The sequence below is a fragment of the Salmo trutta genome, chromosome 37, assembly GCF_901001165.1.
Source record: "Salmo trutta chromosome 37, fSalTru1.1, whole genome shotgun sequence".
NCBI lineage: Eukaryota > Metazoa > Chordata > Actinopteri > Salmoniformes > Salmonidae > Salmo > Salmo trutta.
In genome coordinates, this window is record NC_042993.1 from 10,589,010 (window position 1) to 10,599,332 (window position 10,323).

The 10,323-nt window shown below is 43.4% G+C and overlaps 1 protein-coding gene across 1 annotated transcript; it reads left to right on the plus strand.

Moving 5' to 3' along the window:
* Positions 1 to 2,058: 2,058 nt before the first annotated feature.
* LOC115177239 (C-X-C chemokine receptor type 3-2-like) lies at positions 2,059 to 5,011 on the plus strand. The gene is made up of 2 exons (XM_029737842.1): positions 2,059 to 2,178; positions 3,158 to 5,011. The coding sequence occupies exons 1-2, from the start codon at positions 2,146 to 2,148 to the stop codon at positions 4,265 to 4,267; spliced, it is 1,143 nt and encodes a 380-aa protein (XP_029593702.1). The 5' UTR covers positions 2,059 to 2,145; the 3' UTR covers positions 4,268 to 5,011.
* Positions 5,012 to 10,323: the final 5,312 nt, after the last annotated feature.

Below are 10,323 nucleotides of genomic sequence, written 5' to 3' on the forward strand. Positions count from 1 at the left end.
ACCTCGTGGGGTTGCAATGATCATGAGAACGGTGAGGAATCAGCCCAGAACTACACGGGAGGATCTTGTCAATGATCTCAAGGCAGCTGGGACCATTGTCACCAAGAAAACAATTGGTAACACACTACGCCGTGAAGGACTGAAATCCTGCAGCGCCCGTAAGGTCCCCCTGCTCAAGAATACATATACATGCCCATCTGAAGTTTGCCAATGAACATCTGAATGATTCAGAGGACAACTGGTGAAAGTGTTGTGGTTAGATGAGACCAAAATGGAGCTCTTTGGCATCAACTCAACTCGCCGTGTTTGGAGGAGGAGGAATGCTGCCTATGACCCCAAGAACACCATCTCCACTGTCAAACATGGAGGTGGAAACATTATGCTTTGGGGGTGTTTTTCTGCTAAGGGGACAGGACAACTTCACCGCATCATCTGACGGGGCCATGTACTGTCAAATCTTGGGTGAGAACCTCCTTCCCCCAGCCAGGGCATTGAAAATGGGTCATGGATGGGTATTCCAGCATGACAATGACCCAAAACACACAGCCAAGGCAACAAAGGAGTGGCTCAAGAAGAAGCACATTAAGGTCCTGGAGTGGCCTAGCCAGTCTCTAGATCTTAATCCCATAGAAAATCTGTGGAGGGAGCTGAAGGTTCGAGTTGCCAAACGTCAGCCTCGAAACCTTAATGACTTGGAGAAGATCTGCAAAGAGGAGTGGGACAAAATCCCTCCTGAGATGTGTGCAAACCTGGTGGCCAACTACAAGAAACGTCTGACCTCTGTGATTGCCAACAAGGGTTTTGCCACCAAGTACTAAGTCATGTTTTGCAGAAGGGTCAAATACTTATTTCCCTCATTAAAATGGAAACCATTTTATAAAATTTTTGACATGCGTTTTTCTGGATTTTTTGTTGTTATTCTGTCTCTCACTGTTCATATAAACCTACCATTAAAATGATAGACTGATCATTTCTTTGTAAGTGGGCAAACGTACAAAATCAGCAGGGGATCAAATACTTTTTTCCCCCACTGTACCTTTTACTTAAGTGTGGCTTCCATCTGGTCACTCTACCATAAAGGCCTGATTGGTGGAGTGCTGCAGAGATGGTTGTCCTTCTGGAAGGTTCTCCCATTTCCACAGAGGAACTCTGGAGCTCTGTCAGAGTGACCATCATGTTCTTGGTCACCTCCCTGACCAAGGCCCTTCTCCCCCAATTGCTCAGTTTGGCCAGATCGGCCAGCTCTAGGAAGAGTCTTGGTGGAAGAAGTTTGGTAGAGGCCACTGTGTTCCTGGGGACCTTCAATGCTGCAGAAATGTTTTGGTACCCTTCCCCAGATCTGTGCCTCGATACAATCCTGTCTCCGAGCTCTACGGACAATTCCTTCGACCTCATGCCTTGGATTTTGCTCTGACATGCACTGTCAACTGTGGGACCTTATATAGATAGGTGTGTGCCTTTCCAAATCATGTCCAATCAATTGAATTTACCACAGGTGGACTCCAAGTTGTAGAAACATCTCAAGGATGATCAATGGAAACAGGATGCACCTGAGCTCAATTTCGAGTCTCATAGAAAAGGGTCTGAATACTTAAGGTATTTCTTAAGGTATTTCTATTTGTTATTTTGTATTCATTTGCAAACATTTCTAAAAGCCTGTTTTTGCATTGTCATTATGGGGTATTGTGTGTAGATTGCTGAGGATTTTTTTAAATCCATTTTAGAATAAGGCTGTAACTTAACAAAATGTTAAAGTTAAGGGGTCTGAATACTTTCCGTATGCACTGTATGTACTGTACGTGTGCAATGTACTACATATCGCCAATATAAGCCAGGAATAACAGTTAGACAGAGAAATGTTTTTCTGGTTATGCACTGTCTATATCTGAGTCAGCCACATACATTTAGTTTTTTACCTTCGATATGTCACAATCCCCTTTGGACACAGTCACCGGTTCCTAACAGCTGTCTTTGAATAGATGTGCTTGGCCTAAAATATGAGAGGATTCAGTTCCTGAATTGCTAACTTCTCCTTTTTATTTGGTTTAGAGTGGCAAAAGAAGAGAGGAACGCGGGTGAGACTACGAGAAGAGTGTCCTGAGTCTGTGAAGGTGTTTCAGGTGTTCCGCTGTTTCGTTGGTAACAATGGATCACGTCAAGGCAACCACAGATTACTATGTGAGTAACGGTCTTGTTATGCCACATACTGATGAATGTAGTTCTTTATGACTACAAGAGCAATAGATGCTGCAATAAATAATTGGGAGTAGCAGACAAAAAAAAAATTGTCAAATAAGAAATTATATTTTACAACATGGTTAGTCAAGAAATTAACAGAATAAAAAAATATATCACAATGAAATACAATCTGTACATGAATACTTTAATTTTAAAACAATGATTAGAGTGTCTGAGGCCATTTAAAATATTGTTCAAAATCATAGAAGCTACAAGCGTAGGATCTTAATTTGATCATGCTTTTGTTGCTGAGAATTTTCCTGCACCACAGGAAATGCAGATAAGCTTTGGAATTTACATAAATTCACTGAACTTACACTAACAAACGGTTATATTAACATTACTTTTCATGTAGACTTCTTTTGTCCAGCTAATAGACTAACCACCGATCAAGCAACATTATGGACTAAATGTTCATATCCGATCGCTTCAGGACTATTTTGCTGTGACCATATAGGTCAAATTAAGATCTGTAACAGGTACACACATCTGGATGAATTTAGCACAGCATCATCTTGAGTTTAGTTAGAGATACCTTCCCTGTGGCTCAGTTGGTAGAGCTTGGTGTGTGCAACGCCAGGGTTGTGGGTTTGATTCCCACGGGGGGCCAGTACAAAAAAAAAAGTGCACGAAATGAAATGTATGCACTCACTACTGTAAGTCTCTCTGGATAAGAGCATATGCTAAATGACGTAAATGTTATACAAATGCATTCTGTCCTATGAGGAGAATCCAGGGCCTGTATCCATAAAGTGTCTCAGAGTAGCAGTGCTGATCTAGGATCAGTCTTACCTTTTAGATCATAATGAAAAAGATTATATGGGCAGGGGGGAATGCTTTATGCATAAGGACCCAGAACATTGTTGTAGTTAGCTAATTTTCCTTCCTCTCACTCTCTTTTCCTCTTCTATGTCTCCAGATCTATGAAGACATCTACAACAGCTCTTATTCTGAAACAGGCAGTAGCCAATACAGTGTGCCCTGCAATGAGGATGGCATCATGGACTTCACCCGGAGCTACTCCCCTGTGGTCTACAGCCTGGTGTTTGTGCTGGCGCTGGTGGGTAACATCCTGGTGCTGTGTGTGCTGATGCGCTACCGCACCTCTCAGACAGGTGGGACCTGCTCCTTCTCCCTCACCGACACCTTCTTGCTCCACCTGGCCGTGTCCGACCTCCTGCTGGCCCTCACGCTGCCCCTGTTCGCCGTCCAGTGGGCCCGCCAGTGGGTGTTCGGTGTGGCCGCCTGCAAGATTTCCGGAGCCCTGTTCTCTCTGAACCGCTACAGCGGCATCCTGTTCCTGGCCTGCATCAGCTTCGACCGCTACCTGGCCATTGTCCACGCCGTCAGCACCAGCTGGAAACGCAACACCTGCCATGCCCAGATTGCCTGCGCCCTGATCTGGACAGTTTGCTTGGGCCTGAGTGGGGTGGACATCGCCTTTAGACAGGTGGTAGAAGTGGGGCGCTCGGGGGATCATCAGGGCCTGCTGGTGTGCCAGGCGGTGTTCACCCACAGCTCAGTGCAGTGGCAGGTGGGGATGCCGCTAGTCAACTTGGTGCTGGGTTTTGGGCTGCCCCTGCTGGTCATGCTCTACTGCTACATCCGTATCTTCCGCTCCCTCTGCAACGCCTCGCGCCGCCAGAAGAGGAAGTCCCTTCACCTCATCGTCTCCCTGGTGTCCATGTTTGTGCTCTGCTGGGCGCCCTACAACTCCTTCCAATTGGCCGAAAGCCTGAAGAAGCTGGGCGTGATTAGTGGAGACTGCCAGTTTGGCCGCACGGTGGACATCGGGATCCTGGTGTCTGAGAGCATGGGGCTGTCACACTGTGCCCTGAACCCGCTGCTGTACGGCTTTGTGGGGGTGAAATTTAGGAGTGAGCTGACCAGAATGTGTAAGGGGCTGCTGGGACAGAGGTTCTATCCAGGGATGAAGGGATGGGGAGGACAGAGGAGAACACGGAGGCCCACTGGGTCCTTCAGCTCAGCAGAGAGCGAGAACACCTCCCACTTCTCTGTCATGGCGTGAGCCAGCCAAGTGCACAGATAGGGGTCTACCTGTACCCGAGCACCTTTTTGTTGTTGTTCTGAACCCACAAGTCATCGTAAAGTCGTCAAGTTCACCACCCCCCATCCCATCCATTGGTCTGCCCTGTACAGAGCTTGCGTGTGCCCGGTATCCAAACATGCATGGCTTGAGATGCAGTCACCAGTCGAGTCTGTGTAGCAAGCTACCTAGTTTAAATATCAACAGTACTGCCACAGCAGCATAACATTTGATTTACATCATCAATATTTGGTTTGGCCTACATAGCCTTTGCGCAGCAGAGAGGCAGAAGACATAGAGAGGAGCAGCTGCATTCATGCTCTACGACCCTCTGACCCAACTCCATCCCTTCATCAGTCGGGTGTTGCACATGTGTGTCAGGGCAGCAGCAACACAGGTAGTCTAGACTTTAGCTAATCACCATATACCAAAATATCCACACAAGCCACCAGCCAGCCAACCATATACTATAGCATGAGTTAGAAGAGTATGAATATTATAGTATATAATGAAGTTATTATTTAAGAGCATTGAAAAGAAATCTCAAAAAATGCTAGTTAACTATCAGGTTTACATCAATCATCAACACAATGATCAGCTGATAGCCTATCCTCTTTACCCGATGTCAGTCATGTTTAGGAGGCACTGTAACTAGCATGCTTACAATTTTTGATGAGTGATTGTGTTGTTGCAGAAATAAATAGTTTTTTTTTTTATCCCTACAAAGGCAGGTAGTATGTTATACATTTAGAGATATCTTTTTTTAAGGTGGTTGTCACTAGTTACCACAGCCACAAAGTCAAAATTGTCTCTAATGTAAAAATTCATGAAAACAAATATTCGCTTTTTGGTCTTAATTTAAGGTTAGGGTTAGGCATAAGGTTAGCAGTGTGGTTAGGGGTAAGGTTAGGTTTAAAATCAGACTTGAAGAGAAATTGTAGAAATAGGCGGGGTCTAGCCATAATTATGACTTTGTGGCTCTGGTAACTAGTGACGATCGTGAAAGGTCTGTGCGTCACGGCCCCGGTGAGAGCCTGGAGAGGGAGGGAGAGAGAGTGACAGAAAAAGAGAGAGGAAGAGAGAATACAAGACAAAAGGGGGACAGGGAATCATGAACAAGTGGGTGCTGAAAAGAGGGAACACAAATTGTTGATTGTGAAAATGACAAAATGGGGAAGAAATACAGATGTGCACATTGTGTCAAAGTGAGGAATCAATGCATGTTAGTTTGTTGTGATTCGTTCCTCTGGTGCTTCCTGATAGTGGCCCTGCTCCTACTGTAATAGCTCAAAATTATGGTGCTTTTAAAGACAGCACATTCTCAGGGAGGGCATTTTTCATATAGTAGCCTATTTTCGCTCTCTTGTAAATTTTGTTCCTGAGATTCTACTGTCCATCCAATCGCATAGCCTTCCAAGTTAAAACCCCATCTGCCTCTCGTGTGACCATGTTATCCCATCTGCCTCTAGTAGTGTGACCATGTTAACCCCATCTGCCTCTAGTGTGAGCAACAAAGACTGCATAATATGAAGTTGAGCAGTGAACAGTTTCTCAAGCTGTTTGGTTTCCTGATAAATTGATGACTATAATTTCAAGGAACTGGATAATCTCTTGCAAAAAATGTTTTTTTAAATGCATGAAACCCACTTCCTCAAAAGGGTCAAGTCATCACTATATGTGTTACTCATACAGTGAGGGAAAAAAGTATTTGATCCCCTGCTGATTTTGTACGTTTGCCCACTGACAAAGAAATGATCAGTCTATAATTTTAATGGTAGGTTTATTTGAACAGTGAGAGACAGAATAACAACAACAAAAATCCAGAAAAACACGTCAAAAATGTTATAAATTGATTTGCATTTTAATGAGGGAAATAAGTATTTGACCCCCTCTCAATCAGAAAGATTTCTGGCTCCCAGGTGTCTTTTATACAGGTAACGAGCTGAGATTAGGAGCATACTCTTAAAGGAAGTGCTCCTAATCTCAGTTTGTTACCTGTATAAAAGACACCTGTCCACAGAAGCAATCAATCAATCAGATTCCAAACTCTCCACCATGGCCAAGACCAAAGAGCTCTCCAAGGATGTCAGGGACAAGATTGTAGACCTACACAAGGCTCGAATTGGCTACAAGACCATCACCAAGCAGCTTGGTGAGAAGGTGACAACAGTTGGTGTGATTATTCGGAAATGGAAGAAACACAAAAGAACTGTCAATCTCCCTCGGCCTGGGGCTCCTTGCAAGATCTCACCACGTGGAGTTGCAATGATCATGAGAACGGTGAGGAATCAGCCCAGAACTACATGGGAGGATCTTGTCAATTATCTCAAGGCAGCTGGGACTATAGTCACCAAGAAAACAATTGGTAACACACTACGCCGTGAAGGACTGAAATCCTGCAGCCCCCGCAAGATCCCCCTGCTCAAGAAAGCACATATACATGCCCGTCTGAAGTTTGCCAATGAACATCTGAATGATTCAGAGGACAACTGGGTGAAAGTGTTGTGGTCAGATGAGACCAAAATGGAGCTCTTTGGCATCAACTCAACTCGCCGTGTTTGGAGGAGGAGGAATGCTGCCTATGACCCCACGAACACCATCCCCACCGTCATGGAGGTGGAAACACTATGCTTTGGGGGTGTTTTTCTGCTAAGGGGACAGGACAACTTCACCGCATCAAAGGGACGATGGACGGGGCCATGTACCGTCAAATCTTGGGTGAGAACCTCCTTCCCTCAGCCAGGGCATTGAAAATGGGTCGTGTATGGGTATTCCAGCATGACAATGACCCAAAACACACAACCAAGGCAACAAAGGAGTGGCTCAAGAAGAAGCACATTAAGGTCCTGGAGTGGCCTAGCCAGTCTCCAGACCTTAATCCCATAGAAAATCTGTGGAGGGAGCTGAAGGTTCGAGTTGCCAAACGTCAGCCTCGAAACCTTAATGACTTGGAGAAGATCTGCAAAGAGGAGTGGGACAAAATCCCTCCTGAGATGTGTGCAAACCTGGTGGCCAACTACAAGAAACGTCTGACCTCTGTGATTGCCAACAAGGGTTTTGCCACCAAGTACTAAGTCATGTTTTGCAGAGGGGTCAAATACTTATTTCCCTCATTAAAATGCAAATCAATTTATAAAATTTTTGACATGCGTTTTTCGGGATTTTTTTGTAGTTATTCTGTCTCTCACTGTTCAAATCAACCTACCATCAAATTATAGACTGATCATTTCTTTGTCAGTGGGCAAACGTACAAAATCAGCAGGGGATCAAATACTTTTTCCCCCCAATTGTATATATACTACCGTTCAAAGTTTGGGGTCACTTAGAAATGTCCTTATTTTCAATGAAAGCATACATGAAATTAGTTGCAAAATGAATAGGAAATATAGTCACAACACTTAGAAGGTTATAAATAATGATTTTTAATTGAAATAATAATTGTGTCCTTCAAACTTTGCTTCAAACTTTGCTTTCATCCTCCATTTGCAGCAATTACAGCCTTGCAGACCTTTGGTATTGTAGTTGTCAATTTGTTGAGGTAATCTGAAGAGATTTCACCCCATGCTTCCTGAAGCACCTCCCACAAGTTGGATTGGCTTGATGGGCACTTCTTACATACCATACAGTCAATCTGCTCCCACAACAGCTCAATAGGATTGAGATCCGGTGACTGTGCAGGCTACTCCATTATAGACAGAATACCAGCTGACTGCTTCTTCCCTAAATAGTTATTGCATAGTTTGGAGCTGTGCTTTGGGTCATTGTCCTGTTGTAGGAGGAAATTGGCTCCAATTAAGCACCGTCAACAGGGTATGGTGTTGCAAAATGGAGTGATAGCCTTCCTTCTTCAAGATCCCTTTTACCCTGTACAAATCTCCCACTTTACCACCACCAAAGCACCCCCAGACCATCACATTGCCTCCACCATGATTAACAGATGTCGTCAAGCACTCCTCCAGCACTTTTTAATTTTCTCTGCGTCTCACAAATGTTCTTCATTGTGATCTGAACACCTCAAACTTAGATTCGTCTGTCCATAACACTTTTTTCCAATCTTCCTCTGTCCAGTGTCTGTGTTCTTTTGCCCATCTTAATCTTTTATTTTTATTGGCCAGTCTGAGATGTGGCTTTTTCTTTGCAACTCTGCCTAGAAGGCCAGCATCCCAGGGTCGCCTCTTCACTGTTGATGTTGAGACTGGTGTTTAGTACTAGTTAATGAAGCTGCCAGTTGAGGATTTGTGAGGCATCTGTTTCTCAAACTAGACACTTTAATGTACTTGTCCTCTTGCTCAGTTGTGCACCGGAGCCTCCCACTCCTCTTTCTATTCAGGTTAGCGCCAGTTTGCTCCGTTCTGTGAAGGGAGTAGAACACAGCGTTGTACGAGATCTTCAGTTTCTTGGCAATTTCTCGCATGGAATAGCCTTCATTTCTCAGAACAAGAATAGATTGACGAGTTTGAGAAGAAAGTTCTTTATTTCTGGCCATTTTGAGCCTGTAATCGAACCCACAAATGCTGATACTCCAGATACTCAACTAGTCTAAAGAAGGCCAGTTGTATTGCTTATTTAATCAGAACATCAGTTTTAAGCTGTGCTAACATAATTGTAAAAGGGTTTTCTAATGATCAATTAGCCTTTTAAAATGATAAACTTGGATTAGCTAACACAACGTGCCATTGGAACGCAAGAGTGATGGTTGCTGATAATGGGCATCTGTACGCCTATGTAGATATTAAAAGAAAAACTGCAGTTTCCAGCTACAATAGTCATTTACAACATTAACAATGTCTACACTGTTTTTCTTATCAATTTGATGTGATTTTCTTTAAAAAACAAGGAAATTGACCCCAAACTTTTGAACAGTAGTGTATATATAAAAAAAATTGGGGGGTGGGGCTTGCCTGTTTTGAATGATATTTTGGCATTAATACGTGTCACATATCAGTTTACAAACAATGTAAAAATATATGTCATTCAGTTAATAAAGCTGCATACACACGGTCTCTTTTTTGTTTTCTTGAGTAAGGCAGCTCCAAAATGCAGGTGTTTCAGCCTAGCTCAGTGCTTTCTGTGGGGGTGGGGCGAGCCAGCAGAAAATAGGAGCATTGTGCCGTGATTAGCTCAGTGTTCTGTCACTCATGGGGACAGTACGTCATCACCAAGTTTAAGTCCTTAGTAAGGGTAGACATCCAAAATTTCAGCCCTTTGGGTCCTGCCATAGAGTTATATTACAAGTGCCCTTCCAAGAAGGCTCAAGGTCATAGGCCACAGATAAACCAATTTCCTGGTTAAATAAAGGTAAAATAAAAAGTTTAAAAAATCATGTCAAATCACGTTATATGTACAGTAGCTTTGATTGGACTGATCATGTCATCATCTTACTTTCAAAGTCTTCGCAAGCAGTCATCATCATGAATCAAGTCGACAATCTACTGGCAAATCCTTTTAATCCTTGTCATATGAAGATAAATAATTAAGAGAAATTATAGATAAAACGTATCGGTGCTCATCGGCCAATGGACATAAAGATTACACAACAAGTTGTAAATTGCAAATTCAACAATGAGTCGTTGGTCTATTTTCACCAATGCGGTATTGTAAACACATCGTTCGTGGCCCAGTGTGTGTTTGTTTGCATACTTAGGAAATGTAATGTATATATGCATAACCCTATTGCTTTTAGTAGGGTAATCTTGTGTCTTCAGATCAGTGAAGGAGGAGAGGATATGAGATGAGATTAGGGCAGGAGGTGTTGTTAGTCTAAACTATTGAGATGGACTTGCACCACAAATTTAATATAACTGAAGCACTATTTTGTCAGGCCTCGATGTAGCACAACTACTGCGGTTGAAGCCTAAGATATGCATGCAAACTAGAACTGTCTCCAACACTTCATGTTTGGACCTTGGAGCTCATATGTATAGCAGCGGCACCTACCAATACAGAAGTGGATAAAAGTTTCCCTCGAAGTAACCACAGCTCCTCATACCAGCACCATATTTGCCAACCTGGTCTCTGAGCATTTTGTATTATTCTGT